Source organism: Lynx rufus, unplaced genomic scaffold (genome assembly GCF_022079265.1).
Source record: "Lynx rufus isolate CCGP_SWC_20201006 ecotype Redwood Valley unplaced genomic scaffold, mLynRuf1.p SCAF_18, whole genome shotgun sequence".
In the NCBI taxonomy this organism is placed as follows: domain Eukaryota; kingdom Metazoa; phylum Chordata; class Mammalia; order Carnivora; family Felidae; genus Lynx; species Lynx rufus.
In genome coordinates, this window is record NW_025814832.1 from 7,052,139 (window position 1) to 7,072,770 (window position 20,632).

Consider the following 20,632-nt stretch of genomic DNA (forward strand, 5'->3'; position numbering starts at 1 on the left):
TCCACCTACAGACAAACTAAAAACTAGGGTATAGAATCCTAAAAGAGATCTATTTAGGAAAGGAGCTATCTTATCTCATCCAAATGTACATAATCAAGAGTTTATTCCAACCTGAAAGGCCTACATATCATATCTCTAGAGGGGACCACTTTGGCAAAATACAAAACCCAGCAAAGCTGTATTCTCCCTAGGACAGAGCATTCTGTCTCTATAAAAGGAGGAACCGACAAGATTTCAAAGACTAATAAAAAACAAACTACCTTCTTTTAAAAAAAAAAAAAAAGTTTATTCATTTATACAATCTCTATATTCAATGAGGGCTCAAACTCATGACTCTGAGACCAAGAGTTGTACACTCTTCCTACTGAGCCAGCTAGGCGCCCCAAAACAAATTAACTTCTTAATTCAACTATGACCTGTTGGGCTAACAATCAGTATTGAAAATACACCTGGTAATGACAGAGACCAGCCTTATACAGAAAAGAAAGATCCCCTCAAGCTTAAATTTATTCAGAAAAGGTAATGCTAACGCTTAACCAAAGGCAAGCATTAAAGCAAATTCACAAATCCCAAGCAACCCCTTTCTTACAGCTATCAACCATGCCATTTCTAAGATAAAGCCCCCAAATTTTTTGACACTTCTCCCATCAAGAAGTGGGGTCTATTCCCTTCCTGGGATCTAGACTCTGTGAATGTACAATAGAATGGGGTAAGGTTAACACTATGCCAATTTCTAGGCCCAGGCCTTAAAAAGTGACAGCCTCTGCAGCTTCTACTTCCTATCTCCTGAGATGCTCATTCTTAGAACCCAGCCACCATGCTGTGAGGAAGCCCAAGCAACCCATGGACAGGCCTACACAGACAGGCACACAGAACCAGGGTTAATTTGCCAGTCATGTGAGTGAGCCATCTGGAAAGTAGATCCACCAACCCTAATCAAACTACTGCAGCTACCGACAAACAAGCAGAGATGAGCTGTCCTTGACACTCTGCAAATTGCAGTTTCCTGAGCAAAATAAATGACTATTGCTGTTTTAAGCTTCTAAGTTTTGGGGTGATTTGTTACACAGCAATTGATAATGCTAACTGTAACATTAACTTTTTATGTTCTTTAAAAGAGAAAGTTTATAACAATAAATAGCCAGCCTACCGCCCCTTGATTTACCACCACATGTGACTTGTGGGAGGCAGATAGCACAGTGGGTAAAAGCACAGACTTTTAGGGCTAGACTGGCAGGATCTAAATAGTGGCAAGTCATGTACTCCCTGTGCTTTGGTCTCTTCATCTATAAAAGATGACAGTAACCTCCTAGGCTATTAGGATTAAGGAAGGTTGTTTGAAAAGAAGCTGTTTTAAAGAAAGGAAGTGGTAGAGAAAAGAAAATAAAAATATGGTTAAAAAAACAGGAAGATCAGGAAATCTTAGAAGCAAGGAGAGGGGAGCAGGAATGTTCAGGCAGGAAATCAAGGAGAGGCCTAGCAAGAGGAGTTTGCTTTGCAGACCTGGCCACCAAATGAGACAGGGCTCTAGAGACTGACGGAGCCCGCCAGTAACAGGTTTCTTGGCTTCCGCAGCTCTACACATTCCGGCAACTTCATCAGGAATAGACTGGGGGGAGCAACAGGGCAGTGCCTACAGGACTATAATCTTCCCTCTAACTGCAAGGCCTTCCAACACCCTCAAAAAACTGAATAAAGTTTACCTTTAGTCAAGTTGGCCCGTCTGTTCCCCCCTTATACAGAGGAGGTGCCCCCCATCTCTCACATCTTCTGACTTAGCTGCTGATGCCTGCAATTGCTTTTAACACAGAGAGAAGATATTTTCTTTCCGCATTCAAAGGAAAAATGACAAAAATGCAAGGGTCTGGCTACAATAATACTGAGCTGAACTAAGTTTCGGTTAATCACTCTGCCAAGTGGGGCCCGGTCAGACATCTTTGGAAGAGGAGGAAGGAACAAATGGTTTACTGAGGACTACTAAATGTCAGGTCATGGTCCACAGATAGTGAGTAGAGTGACACCAGTTTGGGTCAGTTCCAATGTCTTAAATATTTACTGAATGACATAAGAAACAAACCTGAGTACACCATCTATCAGACCTCCCCCTGTGTTCACATTTAAGAACATTAAATGCTTAAGGAAGCATTTAAGAGCAGGAGAGCATCAGGTCACCATCACTGGGGGGGAAATGGTCACAGAAGAGGGAAAAGGAAAAGAGCTAAGGATACTGACAGAGAAACTGTACATTTCAACACTAACTACAATCACATTTATTCTCCTGTGAAGAAGACAAAAACAAACAATACAGACTAGCTATGCCATTTACCAGTTATGTGACACTGGGTAAGTGACTTAACTTCTGTGTGCCTTGATATCCTCATCCCTAAAATGGGTAGCTATACCTATTTTATTGGGTTATTGTAAGAATCAAATGAATATAGGGGCACCTAGGTGGCTCAGTGAGGTAAGCGTCTGTCCTGGTTTCAGCTCAGGTCATGATCTCACGGTTCCATGAGTTCGAGCCCCACATCTGGCTCTGCACTGACCGTGCAGTGCTTAGGATTCTCTCTCTCTCTGCCCCCCACCTCTCTCTCTCAAATAAATAAACTTAGAAAACAAAGAAATGAATATAAGTGCTTAAAATAGTACCCCACATGTAATAAATGTCATTTAATTATCAACTGCAATTATTATTACTATGAGTACTATTCTTACTGTCTGAGATATCAGACCTGAATCTATCAACTCAGGAAGCCCTATCATTACACAGGAGCACATTGTTCTCCGGAGATTCACTAATGGCAGTATTTCTATAAACAAAGGATATAAGATAAAAAAAAGCGTTTGTTAGCAAATAAAACTCATGAACTCCCCTTTAGGGAGTAACTAAGAGGACTTCAGGTAATAGACTCATTTCTCTCTCTCTCTCTCTCTGTTGGTATCTTTCTGGTTATTAAGTCATTGTTCAAAACCTAAGGTGTGAGAGGAGGTGTCAAAAATGAGCAGGGTGGCTCAGTCAGTTAAGCTTCTGACTGTGGCTCAGGTCACAATCTTGCGGTTTGTGGGTTCAAGCCCCACACTGGGCTCTGTGCTGACAGCTTAGAGCCTAGAGCCTGCTTCAGGTTCTGTGTCTCCTCTGCCCCTCACTCACTCACTCACTCACTCACTCTCTCTCTCAAAAATAAACATTAAAAAATTTTTTTAAATGAGACAAAGCATAAACCAGTATATTGTGAGAATTGCTGACAGTTAAGGTGATTTGGCTGGGGGAGAACATGGCCATATTAGCTTACATAAAGCTTTCAGATACTCTCCAAGCTTCATATGACAAAGGACTGAGAACAACAGAAACTCTAAGCAACCATTCACCATAAAATCTGATGATCTGGACTTAAAACTTAGAGAAGAGTTGGCTACCCTGCTTTTCCAAATCAAAACTGGGCTTTGGTTTCTAGCAGGACCTATTCAGAGATAGGACTATAGAGAACGCATCTCAGATAACATGAAAACAAGGAAATTTTTCTAATACAGGAAGAAATGGATGAAGAAACAGAAAAATGATTGGTGGCAGGAGAGTTTGCTTTCAGTTCTATTTTACAGAGAATTATACACATCACATACATTATGTATGTAATTCTCATTATGTTTACACCAGCAGGTTGTCTTTCACAGAGACTTGCTCATATTCATTCATAAAGGAAAAAAATTCTTGGCCTCTGATTTTTTAAGATTGACTTTTAAAAAAGTTTACCTACTTATTTTGAGAGAGAGAGAGTGCATGCATGCCTGTGCACAAGCAGGGGAGGGGCAGATAGAGGGAGAGAGAGAACCCCAAGCATGCTCTGTGCTGTCAGCATAGAACCCAGCGCAGGGCTCGATCTCACGAACCTGAGATCGCAACTTGAGCTGAAATCAAGAGTGGGATGCTCAACTGACCAAGACACCCAGGCGCCCCTAAGATAGACTTCTGAGAGGTAGTCTACCTACCTCTATCTCCCAAGAAAAGAGATAAACGTAAGTATGTGCTGTGTATCAGGCATAAGCGAGACATCTTATATACATTATCTTAGTTCATCTTCGTAATAACCCTATGAACACACATGAGAAAACCAAAGCAGAGAGAAATGAGGAACTCTCCCCAGAGTAACTCTCCCTACAAATGACGAAGTAAACTCAGGTCTACTTTGAATCCAAAGCTCATGTATGTTCTATGCACTTCACTCTGCTGCCTAAGGCATGACAGATACTGTAATATCTACTTGCCTGAATGTCAATGTCTGCCCACAGAAGTAAGTCGGAGCGCTGGAGTAGAGGACACCTGAGGATTCAGAATCATTCCGGAGGGCTATATTTCTTCGACTACTCAGGCTGTAGCCCTCAAAGCCAGCTGTCCACTCTTTTTAAAAAGCAAAAATATTGAGATTATTGAAACCCTGTGAGGAGTATCTTCAATACAGACACATTAAATAAAACTTGGAAGCAGAAGAGGCTGCTCTTAGGGGTCATGGGCAAGTTCCATAAAAGAAGAGAGGCAGTGACAGGGTATCCTGGTTAACCCTACAAACCACGAAACACATGCTAGTCTATTGTGGCATGGAAGGTCAAGTGAGAGCTCTCTCCTACCTCACAAAATCAGGGTGAAGCATAACTGTTTGAGCTTATTCCAACCTGATTAAGAACTAGTTAACAAGTAAGTCCAAATGTTTTAAGGTAGTAATACAGGAGAGACCAATTTCATTTTGTTTTGTCTTTTTAGGAGAGACCAATTTCAAATCCTAAGACCTCCATCCTGATACTCATTCATTTGAAAAATCAGTATTCTGATGCAATACTTAAGCCCTTGGATTTAGGGAACGCTAATAATCCTGCCTGGCACTATTTTTGGACTCTGGAGAGAAGAACTGATGAAAATTTCTTAAAATTCACATGAAGTAATTTGAACAGGGCAGTTTCCATGTTTTTCTTATCAATTCAGGTTTTACTGTCAGCAAATGTGGTTGTCAGTGTGCTGACGGAACAGGTGCAAGTGGTCTGATACACAGTGAAGCTTCAGGAGTGAGAAGGCAACAGCATACCATGAGGCACCAACGTGGAGTGACCCATTTGGGGGACACTCCAAGGACTCCATTCCTGTCGGCCATCTCCTCGGGCGCAGACTCTGAACTGATAATCAACGTTGGGGTCTATGTGCAATACTATGAACTCAGTTTCAGAGCCTACATATACGTCCTCAAAATGATTTGAAGTGCATTTGCGGAACTGGAGCCTGTAATCTTGGGCTATAAAGTCGTCATCCACCTAAGGAGAAAGGTTTTATGTTAGGTAAAAATCAGGAAATAATTTCTCTCAGCATCATGGCTTAAGAACTCTTGGGCCAAGCATAGAAGCCCATGTACTGATTGTGGGCTATTCACAGGAAGGTCACAGAAAATATGCCATCATTATTTCCCTTCTTTCCTTTATTGAGCCATATTGTTTTACACTTCCCAGTCTGATTTGGAAAACCCTTCTTTTGAAGAATTGTATGTTTTCTATACAATAAAGCCAAAGGTAAAGTATTCAAAATTCAAAGATAAGAATCCCACAACTAGGTGCACCTGGGTGGTTCATTTGGTTGAGCGTCTCTTGATTTTGGCTCAGATCATGATCCCAGAGTCATGGGATCGAGCCCCATGTCAGGCTCCATGCTAACTGTGGAGCCTGCTTGGGACTCTCTCCCGACCCCCAACCCTGCCTCTCCCTCACTAGTATACGCTCTCTCGCTCTCTCTAAAATAACAAAAATTAAATTAAATTAAAATTAAATAAAGAAAGAACCCCACAACTACATCATTCATATAACCAAGAGAATTAATATCTAGAATATATAAAAGACTCCTAAAACTTAAAAACCACCCAATAAGGAAATGGACAAAAGACCAAAATAAACATTCTATAGAATTAAAATATAAGCAACCAAAAATATATAAAAATACTCAACCAAATTTGTAACATGGACAATGAAATCTAAAACCAAAATGAGGGAGGTGCCTGGGTGGCTCAGTTGGTTAAGCACCCGACTTTGGCTCAGATCATGATCTCCCGGCTTGTGGTTTCGAGCCCCGCATCAGGTTCTGTGCTGACAGCTCAAAGGCTGAAGCCTGCTTCAGATTCTGTGTCTCACTCTCTCTCCTTCTACCCCTCCCCTGCCCTCTCTTTGTCTCTATCTCTCAGAAATAAACAAACATTAAAAAAAATTTATAGACCCAAAAGGATGGGTGCCCGGTGGGGTGGTTCAGTCGGTTAAGCGTCCGACTGTTAATTTCGGCTCAGGTTGTGATGTCACAGTGGTGAGATGGTGCCGGACGTGGAGCCTGCTTAAGATTCTTTCTCTCTTTCTCCCTTTGCCCCTCCCACGCGTATGCACACACTCACTCTTAAAAAAAAAAAAAAAAGATATAGAAAAAAATAAATAATAAAGAAATAAATAAAACCAAAATGAGATACCATATAGGCAAAAATACAAAGTCTGACAAAGCCAAGTATTGGTCAGGATGCAGAGTAACAGGAACTCATACACTGCTGGTGGAAACACTGGTACAATCACATTAAAGATAACTTAGTATTATCTAGCAGAGTATGGATCCTATACTCTAAGACCTCATAATTTTACTGGGTATACACTTAAGAAAAACATCTTACACATGTACACAAGGAAACATGAATAATAATATGTTTACAGCAAAAAACTGGAAACTCTAGGTCCACTGACAGGCAAAAGAATAAAAATGGAATGACAGTCTTTGTTTTGAACGAACAAAAACCTCTCTATTTTTTTTCTATTAATAAGGCTTCATTAGAAAACCCATTTAAGAAAATTATTTCCAGAATATGAGCACCCACTCTGAATGATGTATTTATCTGTCAACAGCCAAGACACTTATGACCCATTTAGACATGGTTTCTTTTTTTTTTTTTTTTTAAGTTTATTTATTTATTTTGAGAGAGGGAGAGCACACGCACATGCACAAGCAGGGGAGGGGAACAGAGAAAGGGAGAGAATCCCAAGCAGGCTCCGTGCTATCAATGTCAAACCCAATCCAGGGCTTGATCTCACAAACGGTGAAATCATGACTGAGCTGAAATCAAGAGTCAGATGCTTAACCAACTGAGACACCCAAGCACCCCAAGTTACCATACTTTAGATAGAAACCATGTCCAGGGGTGCCTGTGGCTTAGTCAGTTAAGCATCCAACTCTTGATTTCGGCTCAGATCATGATCTCAGTTCAAGCCCAGTTCCGTGCTAACAGTGCAGAGCCTGCCTGGGATTCTCTCTCTCTTTCCCTCTCTCTCTCTGACCCTCCCATGCTCTCTCACTCTCTCTCTCTCCCAAAAATAAAATTCTTTTTAAAAATTAAAAAAAATATATGGTAACTCATATACGTAACATGATTTAACACACAAAATTCTCAGCAATGCTGAGAATGTGAAAAAACCACATTTTAAGAACTTTATTTCAGAAACATTAGTTCAACGTGGAACAGAAAATATCAGACACCCAATCAATATTCAGTATGACCTTTTGACTTTCGTAATAAACAGAAATGGGAGAGATCTTCAACTCACTAAGGGTTAAGTCTGGGAAATATGTGATGGGAAATACTGTTGTGATACAGAGATTTTTAAAGGCATCTTCAAAACTATCTCAAACTGGAGGAGCTACCTCCATTCAAGTTCCCTGTGACTTTAATTGTAAAGCCGAAGAGACTTTTGTTTGTGAAGAGAAGAAAATCTTCAAAGGTAATTAATAAAAAACATCCTAAAGGCCCTCAAATCTCAAATCCACAATGTTGAAGCCACTTCTACAATTAATTACATACCTTACACCATCGAACAATGATGCCTCCAGGTTTCTCTATTAGTTCTTCTATCTGTACCGGTGGGCGAGATGCTACCGTTCCATGCTTGAAAATGTGGTCTTTCACTATGTTCAGAATTGAGTCATCCAACTGAGCAGATAAACAAGGCACATCAACCAGTAAAGGCACTTCTGGTAAGCTGAGGAAACAAAGCTTATGTGTTTATGAGGCTTTTAACTGGAAGTTAAAAATATGACGCAGAGTTTCAATCAGTCACATACTATAATGATGCTGAAGCCCCCAGGAAATAATGCCAATGGCAACAGAGGCTTTGCAAGATGTTACATAAAGATTCTCTTCCCAGATAAATATAACCAACAAAATAGAAAATTGGTAGAATCACCACTGTCAAGTTTATACTGAAAGATCCAATGTACTCAGTTTCAATATGTGCAGAATATCTAAAATTTAACAATTCTCTTACACATTAGAATTGAAGAAAATCTACAATAAAACTATACCAAAAATTACAATCACAACTATTTCATACTACTAATACTGGTATTGGGCAGTGGACCTTGAAATCTATATTCTCTATCACACTTACTCAGAATCTTTAATAGGGAGGGGAAAAAAAAGCAGACAGTTTAAATGCTTAAAACCAAATCCTGAAGGCACTAACTACTTTACCTGTCCAACTGAATGTGTGAGGCCTTTTTGGTAAAGTTCCACAGTTTTTCATTCTGTTCTCCTACACCACCCAGAATGGCGATCTCCCCTACAATCAGGAATAAGAGAACAAGTACAGTGAAAAACGGTCCCGTTACAAAGTAATCACTACAACCCGTGTCAAGGTGGGTCTCTGGTTTTCCTACAAACAATTCTTAAGTGATTCCAGAGTCAAATTCCCAAAAAGCAAAAGTAGAAACTATTTTAGAAGTGACTCTAAGGTGAAGCTCATGAGGAAAAGGGGTACATGATGGTTAACATTTTGCCAGAAATGAAAAAATGTGCTCTAAACAAAGAAATACTGTTTATCAAGGAAAAATTTTTTTATAAATCTTTTTAAACGTTTATTCATGGGGCGCCTGGGTGGCGCAGTCGGTTAAGCGTCCGACTTCAGCCAGGTCACGATCTCGCGGTCCGTGAGTTCGAGCCCCGCGTCGGGCTCTGGGCTGATGGCTCAGAGCCTGGAGCCTGTTTCCGATTCTGTGTCTCCCTCTCTCTCTGCCCCTCCCCCGTTCATGCTCTGTCTCTCTCTGTCCCAAAAATAAAAATAAAAACGTTGAAAAAAAAAATTTTTAAACGTTTATTCATTTTTGAGAGATAGAGAGAGACAGAGTATGAGTGGGGGAGGGGCAGAGAGAGAGGGAGACAATCTGAAGCAGGCTCCAGGCTCTGAGCTGTCAGCACAGAGCCTGATGCGGGGCTCGAACTCACTGACCTCGAGATCATGACCTGAGCCGAAGTCGGATGCTCAACCTACTGAGCCACCCACGCGCCCCTAGTTTGTCAACCAATTTTATGCAATGGACAAGGTGCAGGTACTTTCTGCCATCTCTCCTACAGAATCTTGACTTACAGAATTCCAATAGGAGCCAGTACAGGTATTACCCTGACAGAAGAATAGGGCACGGGGTCTTATAAAGTCAAATGATACAGCTATTTTCCTGAAAGAATATCACACATTAGAAATTATTCCACAGAGGGGCATCTGGGGTGGCTCAGTCGGTTAAGCGTCTGACTTTGGCTCAGGTCATGATCTCGAGGTCAGTGAGTTTGAGCCCCGCATCAGGCTCTGTACTCTCAAGCGCAGAACCTGCTTCAGATCCTCTGTCTCCCTCTCTCTCTGCCACTCCCTCTTTCATACACACACTCTCTCTCTCAAAAATAAACAAACATTAAAAAAAAATTATTCCACAAAAATAAAAAGGAGGAGCTATATAAAGACAACTTCTGTGTCCTTCCAGGACCCCGAAGAAACAGTACCGGGACTCTTTCCATCTGAATGTGCCCTGGAGTGACTCAAGTTTTTGGGGACCATATAACATGACATTCTCCCTCACCAATAGGAAAACAGAGACATATTGAACAATGCCTGAAAGTCCTCAAAATTCCATCAATAAGTCTTTATCCCTTGAGAGGAAGAGATTGAAATTCAAAATATTTCTGAAATATAAAAAAATTTAAGCATCAGATGCTGTAACAAACAAGTTTGTGCCTCAAAGGATTTCTTTTCTAAAATAAAAACATTTCTCAGTCCTCAGGGTGATGGATGACCTGTGAACTACTTCTGGGTTTGTTTCCAAATGCAAAGCCTCCAGGGAAAGACGTTCTATGGTACCACTAAGAAGCATTTTCTCAGAGGCACTGCTAGGGTCAGTGTCAAATAAGCAGTTCTCACTGAAGAGAAGACAAAATGTAATGAGCATCTACAGATAATACCAATACCACATTCTAAATGTTACCACAAAGGGATGAATTTCCAGTTGGAATGACAGACTTGTTAGCCACTCACCCTTTTTATCTCATGCCATTCACAGCACTCAATGCAGAATGGGTGGTATTCAGTCTCCTCTGGCTCCTTTTTCCTCAACTGTCCTTTAAATGCTGGCATCCCCCACCGTCTACCCTCTGCCACCCTCTCTTCTCAATATTGTACACTAACTCTTGATGATTTACTTACTCTCATGGATTCAGACTCGATGTATACACCATCAATTGTCATACTGCCATACTGATCTCTCTCCTAAGCCACATGCCACATTCCCAACTACCTTCTGGGCATCTTGCCCCATACTGAATGCCCAACTACCCAGTGAAGCCCACCCTTCTCCTTTGTTTATGTCCATAAACAGCACAATTCACCTGGTAATCCAAAATCAGGCTGGTTTTGGTCATCCTAAGGCCTTCCCTTTATCCTCCAATATCCAGACAATCACCAGTAATCAACACTCACTGACAAGTAAAATCATCAATTCTCTTTCTGAAAAATCTTAAAATCAGCTCCACATCATCTCTACCTGTCACTGCCTTCATCATTTCCTGTCTGGATTAGTGCTACAACTTCCTAATTGGCCTCTTTTACCTCAGTCTTATGACCTCCAATACAGTCTCCAAACTGTAGGCAGTACCATTTTGCTGTTTTTTTTTTTTTTAATTCAAATCTGATTGTGTAACTCTGCTGCCTAAAATACTTCAATAGATCCCTGATACACCATTCACTTCACTCGTGATGTTACTTCTGCTTCAAATTGTGCTGTTACCTCCTTTTTTCCTTTGTCTGCTTAATGAATTCCTTCAAGCCTCTGTGCAACTCCTCCTACAGAAAGCTACCCTACACTCTCCCAGAGTTAAGGGCTTTCCCTTCTGTGCTCCTGTGGGTCTTAGATTGCTCTCAGCATGTATGCCTCTCTCACTGTACTGTGAACCCCACAGGGCAGAACTGTGATCTTTTTAATTAATACACTCAACAAAGAAGTATGTGAAGGGAGGAAGGTGGGTGTGAAGACGGGAAGGTAGCAAGGCAAGATCTGGGCATGCTTTAACCACAATAACGGGCTACAGATAGGTATGGAACTATTACGATTTCAGGAGTAAACACTGATCGTAATTTGTAACCTTCTAAAACTAACAATGGAATTAAATTATTTGGACACTGAAAAACATTTAAATAGACTCAAAAGGACCTTAAAATCACTGTGTTAACAGTGAGTAAGACCCTATCATAGAACCATTTGAGAAAAACCCTTTACTCCTTGTTTTGTAAATAATTATAATTAACACTTTAACTGCACTCACCCTGGGATACCTCACAGTATCTGCTGTCCTATATTACAAACCATCCTAAGGCAGGAACATTCCGAGCAACCCACAGATGGCAAGAAGCCTGTTGGCACCCTGAGAAATCGACAAAGTGCCAATCTGAATGTGCCACACTTAACAGGCTCCCTGGACTCCCACCTTCTTGGACTAAGTCCTCTGCGGTATGAACTCCGTGCTCTATGAGTTTCTGGCAATCATCTAGAGGTTTAATGGTCTCCTGTTCAATGGCATCCACTTCTTGCAGAAGGGTCACCAATCGCTCATCCAGGAGCTTCCCAAGGGTTCCCTTTAAGTCATTAAAATGCTGTTTGAGGACATCTCTGGTCTGGGATGCACTCTCTTTGATCTGAAAAGGAAGAACACAAAAACTTAGAATCTCTGAATAGGCTAATACACGGGCGGGCATCACTCAAAATCTCAAGGCACTACACAACAACCATCTCCCATTTCTTGATAAATCAAATGTGACTGATTTGCACAAACTTGCAGAAATGCATAAAACTGGCCTTCAGGTAAAACTGAATGGGCTCAAATCCTGGTTCCATCGTTCACAAACCCCGTCGATTTTGGTCACGTTAATTAAGCACTCTACACCTCAATTTCCTTAATTGTCAAATCAATGTAATGCTTACCTCATGGAGTTGCTGTAAGGATTAAATAAAAATAATCTATGTATTACACTTGGTAAAATAACTGGCACACTGATGTTCCCAAAAAATGTTAGAAAGTACTATTATCTACACAAAGTAGTTCTTGGCAACAGTATGTTTCAGTACAAAAAAATTTTAAATTAGGAGGGGATTAAGGTTCATTTTACTGAAAAGTAGTAAATAAAAGGTAGATTAGAAGGCCATTAATATATTTTTTTTAATTACCTAATGGATAAAATGCCCTCATTGTGGTAAAACTAAGAATTTATTTAGAATTCAAAGAGGCTCACAGAAGGCAGAGAATGTTCATGAAAACACACCTCTGGGACAACACTTTCATCCTTTCTGAGTCCCGTTCCTCTTCGCAAATCTCAACAAGAGGTTTATAGACCCTCTTCCCAGTAAAATGAAGAATACGTACCCTAAAGAAATTAATTCAATTTCAAAGCTACAAATTCCCTCAAATTTCAACCATGGCTTGCCTGAAACAGTAATTCTGAAACTTGGTTTGCAGAAGAATCATGTAGGCTGCCTGTTATAATTTAGACTGTAGGGCTCCATCCCAGACCTAATGATTCAGAACCTTCGAGAAGGGTGAAGGGGTATATGGATACAGTTCTCATGTTTCACAAGCACACCTGTGATTCTGCAGCCCGGACTCTGAGAAACACTGCCCTCAGGTCCACAGAGCCCAGAGTAAGAGCTGCTGTTCTGGAAGGTAGGGCAGGGAAATCTTTACAGCTCAGACATATTTTGAAAACAAACCAGTTGTCTATACAGATACAAGATTTTTTTTTTTTTAAGAATATGGATAACACACAATTCACTCCCACTTAACAGGAAAATTCTAACAAAAGCCAAAAAGTTGAATTAAAGCAAACACATACTTACTTTGCAGATATTAGTTTCATAATGACATTATTACATTTATACTCTAACCCTTTTGCTAACTTTATCTTTGCAAGAGCATTTGAAGTCCAAGAAAATCCACAAAGCATACGACTTTAACAGTTAACAGAAATTTAAAAAGTTTCCATTTATTCTCTAATACTAAATTTAAAAAGCAGGATACAAAATTGTTTTCCAGAAATATTCACAACCATGTAAAAACAAAAGATGCCTATGCTCAAAGAGTACGAAGAAATACAGGGAGGAAAATACAGGGACAGTCTGACGATTAGATGAAGTGGAAGGATCATGGAAATAATTTTTTCTCCTTCCAACATTAATTTAACTTACAATAGTATGTGTGAAGTGAACGAATTCCTTTTTTTTTTTAATTTTTTTTTTAATGTTTATTCATTTTTGGAGACAGAGACAGAGCATGAGCAGGGGAGGGGCAGAGAGAGAGGGAGACACAGAATCTGAAGCAGGCTCCAGGCTCTGAGCTGTCAGCACAGAGCCTGATGCCAGACTCAAGCTCACAGACTGCGAGATGATGACCTGTGCCAAAGTCAGAAGTTTAACCAACTGAGCCACCCAGGCACCCCAAAGAATTCCTTAAATCATAAAGAAAAAGAGAGATTCTGGGCGTCTGGGTGGCTCAGTCGGTTGAGCGGCCGACTTCAGCTCAGGTCATGATCTCGCAGTCCGTGAGTTCAAGCCCCGCGTCGGGATCTGGGCTGACAGCTAGGAGCCTGGAGCCTACTTCAGATTCTGTGTCTTCCTCTCTCTGGCCCTCCCCCGTTCATGCTATGTCTCTCTCTGTCTCAAAAATAAACATTAAAAAAAAAATTTTTTTTTAAAAAGGAAAAAGAGAGATTCTAATTTAAGTTTGTTGATCACTGTCTGTGCAGTTACTAAGGAACTTCTATGAAATTAGCCCAAGCCAAGGTTGAAGAAAAAAAAAAAAAAGGGAGGGAGCCATATTCAAAATGTACTTGATTTGCTTCATGAGTCACCTGTGGGATCTTTAAGACTCAGGCCCTAACATACATAGCACCAGGGAAATAAATGTTGCTGAATAAAAATGAAATTAATCATGTACATTTTTAAGACCTTTTTTAAGGAACTAGGGAAAGAATGCCTTATGATTTTGATATATCACCTGAATGCTGTTAGAAATGCAGACTCTTGGGGCGCCTGGGTGGCGCAGTCGGTTAAGCGTCCGACTTCAGCCAGGTCACGATCTCGCGGTCCGTGAGTTCGAGCCCCGCGTCGGGCTCTGGGCTGATGGCTCAGAGCCTGGAGCCTGTTTCCGATTCTGTGTCTCCCTCTCTCTCTGCCCCTCCCCCGTTCATGCTCTGTCTCTCTCTGTCCCAAAAAAATAAATAAACGTTGAAAAAAAAAAAATTAAAAAAAAAAAAAAAGAAAGAAATGCAGACTCTTGGGGCGCCTGGGTGGCTCAGTCAGTTAAGCGTCCGACTTCAGCTCAGGTCATGATCTCGCAGTTTGAGTTCAAGCCCTCATCGGACTTGGTGCTAGTGGCTCAGAGCCTGGAGCCTGTTTCGGATTCTGTGTCTCCCTCTCTCTCTGCCCCTCCCCTGTTCATGCTCTGTCTCTCTCTGTCTCAAAAATAAATAAAATCATTAAAAAAAAAAAAAAAAGAAAGAAAGAAATGCAGACTCTTAGGCCCCACCAAGAACCAGAGAATCAGAACCTACGTTTTAAACAAGATCCCTAGGTGAATCATGACAGACCTTACAGATTCCAAAATAAATGAAGATAACATGTCAAAACCCTGTAGTACAGTTCACACTCCCAGCACCAAGAGGAAATTCTGCAGTTGAGAAGTATACCAATGAGGTCCTGTCTCACTCTTTAACGGATACTGCACACACAGGAAGTGCATTGGTTAGGTAAAGTCAATTTCCTCTTTAGAAAGAATTCAAAAGCTCCTTCAACTGTTTCAGAGGCCAAATATGTTTTGTTTTTACTTCAGAACCTCAGAGGGGGGAAAAAAAAAGGAAGTATGTGAACATAAAGCAGTGAGAGGGCCAGGGAGGGGAGACTCCACTTCCAAATCTACTTCCTAAGCTTCCATTGTAAGTGTGGTTCCTTTTATTCACAGAATCCCAATCATTGCCATTTCAGACCTGATACTACCTTGGCATTATTTTCTTCTCCACAAAATGGTTCCCCCCCCCTTTTTTTTTTTCGAAAGAGAGAGACAGAGAGAGAGCAAGGGCCCAAGTGGGGGAGAGGGGCAGAGAAGGGGAGAGAGAATTCCGAGCAGGTTCCATGCTCAGCGCAGAGCCCAATGGGGGGGGGCTCAACCCCACAACCCTGGGATCAGGACCTGCACAAAATCAAGAGTCAGATGTTCAATGGACTGAGCCACGCAGCACCCTTGAAACAGTTCATAATTTAAGCCACAGTCACCTTTTATCCAATCATGTAACTAATCAAGTTCATTTGTTTGGCTTTATGAAACTAAACAACACAGACTTGACTGCTGAGTGGTTTCTTCTTATTTGACGTGTTACCATGGTCCAACGTGTTCACGGTTAGCTCATTAACTTCACAATGACTCTAACAGGTGGGTCTCCATGGTTTACACTGAAGAGGGTGAATCTTGAAGAAATCAAATAACTTTCCCAAGGCTTCATGGTGCCAGAAACAGTCTGACTCCAAGGACCATGGTCTTTCCACTTTTCCCATTTTCAGGAGTTCCCAGGTAAACCTATAAATTATGTACTGACTGAAAACACTTCCTGCTATAACATGTATTTATCCTTTTTTTTCTTTTTAATGTTTATTTCTGAGAGAGACAGAGACAGAGTGCAAGCGGGGGAGGGGCAGAGAGAGAGAGAGAGAGAGATAGAGGGAGAGAGAGAGACACATACAGAATCTGAAAACACTCCAGGCTCCAAGCTGTCAGCACAGAGCCCGACACAGGGCTCAAGCTCACCAACTGCAAGATCATGACCTGAGCCAAAGTTGGATGTTTAACCAACTGAGCCACCCAGGCTCCCCTGTATTTCTTATCCTTGCATAAAGAATCGTGTGGTTGGGGGCCCTGGGTGGCTCAGTTGGTTGAGCATCAGACTCTTTTTTTTTTTTAATGTGTATTTATTTTTTAGAGAGACAGACACGGAGTATGAGCGGGGGAGGGGCAGAGAGAGAGGGAGACACAGAATCTGAAACAGGCTCCAGGCTCTGAACCGCCAGCACCAAGCCCAATGAGGGCTTGAACTCACAAACTGTGAAATCATGACCTGAGCTGAAGTCAGACCCTTAACCGACTGAGCCACCCAGGTGCCCTGAGCATCAGACTCATGATTTCAGTTTGTGTCACAATCCCAGGGTTGTGAGATCCAGCCCCACATGGGGCTCCACACTCAGCATGGAGCCTGCTTGAGATTCCCAACGCCCCTCACTCCATCCAGCTCCTCTCTTCAGCTCTCATGTTCTCTTTCTAAAATTAAAAAAAAAATAAAAATAAAAATAATCATGGTAGACTACCAAACAGCCCCCAAATTCTACCTAGCCATTCTAGGGCAAAACAACTGTGATAGTAACAAAGTACATTTAAATAGAATACAAATGATAAGCAACTCAAGGTCTCAAAAAGGAAGTTGTCATATACACTGTTTATGCTGATTAATAATATTCCAAACCAATTTTCCATCAAACCTCTACTGTAACAGACCATTAAAGTTTACTTACAAAGTTTCTACTGCAGTTTAATCTAATCCTTTAATCTAATCCTTAAACTGGGGGGGGGGGGGGGGATGGCGCCTGGGTGGCTCAGTCAGTTAAGCGTCTGACTTCAGCTCAGGTCATGATCTCATGGTTCTTGAGTTCGAGCCCCACGTCGGGCTCTGTGCTGATGGCTCAGAGCCTGGAGCCTGCTTCGGATTCTGTGTCTCCCTCTCTCTCTATCCCTCCCTGACTAGTGTCCTGTCTCTCTCTGTCTCTCAAAAATAAATAAATGTAAAAAAAAAAAATTTTTTTTTAATAAAAATTAAAAAAAAAATTTTTTTAACTAGGTTTCACACCCAGCACAGAGCCCAACCAGGGCTTGAACTCACAACCCTGAGATCAAGACATGAGCTAAGATCAAGTTGAATGCTTAATTGAGCGTCCCCTAAGCAACTGTGATTTTTTTTTCAAGTTTATTTATTTTTGAGAGAGAGAGAGAGAGAGAGAGAGAGAGAGAGAATGCAAGCAGGGGAGGGGCAGAGAGAGAGAGAGGAAGAGACAGAGAATGCCAAGCAGGCTCTGCACTGTCAGCCCAGAGCCTAACTCAGGGCTTGAACTCACAAACCGTGAGATCATGACCTAAGCCAAAACCAAGAGCAGGACACTCAATCAACTGAGCCACCCAGACTCCACCAAGCAACTGTATTTTTAATGTTTTAACATGAGGATGAGTTCACAAAATGCCAAAAAGTCATCAAGTTTACATATCAATACTAAGGCTTGCAAAAGCCTAGTAAATGCATACTTCATAGCCCTCCAAGATAACAGAGACTAATATATTTTCCTCATGAGTTTAGATACTAAAAAGGTTATAAAACCTATGTAGAATGCGACTTAAAACATCTGTGGTCTTCAGTGGCAATATACAGTTGCTACATCAATATAATGTAAAACAATATGATATAATAAATATAATAGCATATTTCAGAAAATTAAGAAACTGAAATCTCCTCCATCTCCTCTAAAACAATTTTGACTTTATAGAAGAAAATAATTTTTATCCTCCAAGTTTAGTTTCCCAATTAACAAACAAGCAACTAAAACTCTTTTGTTATTTTTTTTTTTTTTAATTTTTTTTTTTCAACGTTTATTTATTTTTGGGACAGAGAGAGACAGAGCATGAACGGGGGAGGGGCAGAGAGAGAGGGAGACACAGAATCGGAAACAGGCTCCAGGCTCTGAGCCATCAGCCCAGAGCCTGACGCGGGGCTCGAACTCACGGACTGCGAGATCGTGACCTGGCTGAAGTCGGACGCTTAACCGACTGCGCCACCCAGGCGCCCCATTTTGTTATTTTTTTAAAAGGTTTTATTTTTAAGTAATTTCTACACCCAACATGGGGCTTGAACTCACAATCCTCACTGAGGAAACATGTTCCACTGACTAGGCCAACCAGGCACCCCAAAATTATTTTAAAATTAGGGACTGGCTTTGAACACTTAGCTGAAGAACATAACGATCAAAAATAAGATATAAAATAGTCCACTGGAACTGGAAAAGCTAACCACAATGTTTCTTCTCAATTCATGTGAAATGTACTGCATCAGCCACTTGTCTTTGCACGGACACCAAGATATCAGTCACTGAAAATAATAATGATGATGGCAATAATAATACAGCAACAACAGCGATCATCTGCTGAATACCTACTGTGTGCCAGGTACTTACAGCCATGGTCTCATTTAAATGCTACCACAACCCTGTGAAGAAAGCATCTGCAGATGAGTATCATAGTGGAGTCAGAGAGATAAACATGTCCACATCACAAAGCGAGTAAAGTGACAGAGAATTTGAATTGCATGACTCACTTACGGACTCATAAGTGCCGCTACATTTCCTCCTTGCCTCTCTTAGAGTTAGGCGCTTTTTTTTTTTAATATCTATTTGAGAACATTCAGAAACATTTATTAGTGGTCCCCAGGGAACCAAGAACCACACGTCCTGATACTCTATCTTTGTTCAGTCCCCGAGAGTACGGGCTGGGCTGTGACATGCACTTGCAGGCATAAGTGCACAGTGGAACTAAAGCTGTGTCAGTTTCAGGTCTCAGCCTTTAGAAGCTCTGGCAACTGCTGCTTCTGCACTTTTGAGGGTCTTGAGCCACTCCTTTGTAAAGAGTGGAAAGAGGAGAGAAGCGGGAAGGAAGGGAGGAGAGAGGGAGACTAGCATCCAGGCCCAGCCATGACAGCATTCCAACTGAGTCCCACTGCCACTAAGGCTCCTAACAGGTAAGTGAACGTTCTTTCTTGAACTTTCCAGTCTTAGCTACCATCTGACTGCAATTACACGAGTGTCGCCAGCAAAACCGGAAGAAGTGCCCAACCCAGTCCCAGTCAATCCCCAGAACGGTAAGCAAATAAGATTGTTTTTTAAGCCGTTACACTTAGGCATAGTTTATTATGTAACAACAAATAACCAAACTGTATGATAACACAAATTTAATTCTTGATTATCTGCATTAATGAATCAAGACCATGAATAATCTAAAAAGAATGTCTGCAAAATTACACCCACATCATTCATAAAGGCACTTATTCAGCATTTATTGAAGTCTAATATGTGCCAGGAGCTGGGGTTATAAAGATGAATAAAGCATGGGCCTGACCTCAAAAAAACTGTCATTCTGGTAAAAGAGATAGTTGCATGCACACGTAACTATAATAAAATGTATTAAGTTCTTACGTAAGTGGGATGGCCACAAACTGCCATCTACACTCAAAAACAGCATTCTGCTGGGAAACACAGTAGGAGACATTTGAAGAAGCAGGGAATGTCTCCTTGAATAACAATAATATTCAGTGGTATTATTATTATGGCTAATATTTATGAAGTGCTTTATATGTCCCAGGCATTGTGCTAAGCGTTTTAAATACATTGCTCATTTGGATTCCCACATTGGCCAAGCAAAGTGGGTACTATCTTTATCCTCACCATACAGATAAGAAAAGTGAGGATCAGAAAAGATAAGCTTCTCGGGGCGCCTGGGTGGCTCAGTCTAAGTGTCCAACTCTGGCTCAGGTCATGACCTTGTGGTTCATGGGTTCAAGCCCTGCATCAGGCTCTGTGCTGACAGCTCAGAGCCCAGAGCCTGCTTCGGATTCTGTCTCTCTTGGAAAGAAAAAAAAAAAAAAAAAGAATAAATATTAAATATATATATATTAAAAAAAAAAGTTTCTCAAGGTCTCATGGCTAATAGGAGCAAATGCTAGCAAAGTAAAATAACTGCAAATATTGATAACCCTCAATAAAAGCCTGTCCTACATTTGGTTGACTTTTTAGATCATAAATTAGCCAGATTAACCAGATTTATAGCAATAAGTAGTTTTTCTCTATCAAAATTATACATACACTACATTTACACCGAAAACAACATCTACACAGAGAAAACCTGGGCACCTCTGTGACATTCACACACTCTGTAATTAACATCACTGATTTTAACATTGTTGATTCAGAAGGCATGCTTTATTTTATTTTTTTAATTTTATTTTAGAGAGTGAGAGAGCGAGCAGGGTAGCAGGTGAGAAAGGATCTTAAGTAGGCTCCATGCTTAGTACAGGGCCTGACCTGGGGCTTGATCCCATGAACCATAAGATTATGACCTAGGCTGAAATCAAGAGCTGGATGCTTAAACAACTAAGCCACCCAGGTGCCTTCAGAGTGCCATGTTTAAAA

The 20,632-nt window shown here is 41.0% G+C and overlaps 1 protein-coding gene across 1 annotated transcript in view; it reads right to left on the reverse strand.

Annotated features, from left to right (window-relative positions):
* CRLF3 (cytokine receptor like factor 3) overlaps window positions 1-20,632 on the reverse strand; it is a 42,888-nt gene that overhangs the window by 16,020 nt on the left and 6,236 nt on the right. Inside the window, exons 2-6 of the mRNA XM_047080772.1 lie at window positions 11,802-12,009; window positions 8,529-8,616; window positions 7,860-8,037; window positions 5,076-5,298; window positions 4,264-4,396 (exon numbers count right to left, since the gene is read on the reverse strand). Coding sequence (XP_046936728.1) covers window positions 4,264-4,396; window positions 5,076-5,298; window positions 7,860-8,037; window positions 8,529-8,616; window positions 11,802-12,009 — 830 coding nt within the window. The remainder of the gene's footprint in view (window positions 1-4,263; window positions 4,397-5,075; window positions 5,299-7,859; window positions 8,038-8,528; window positions 8,617-11,801; window positions 12,010-20,632) is intronic.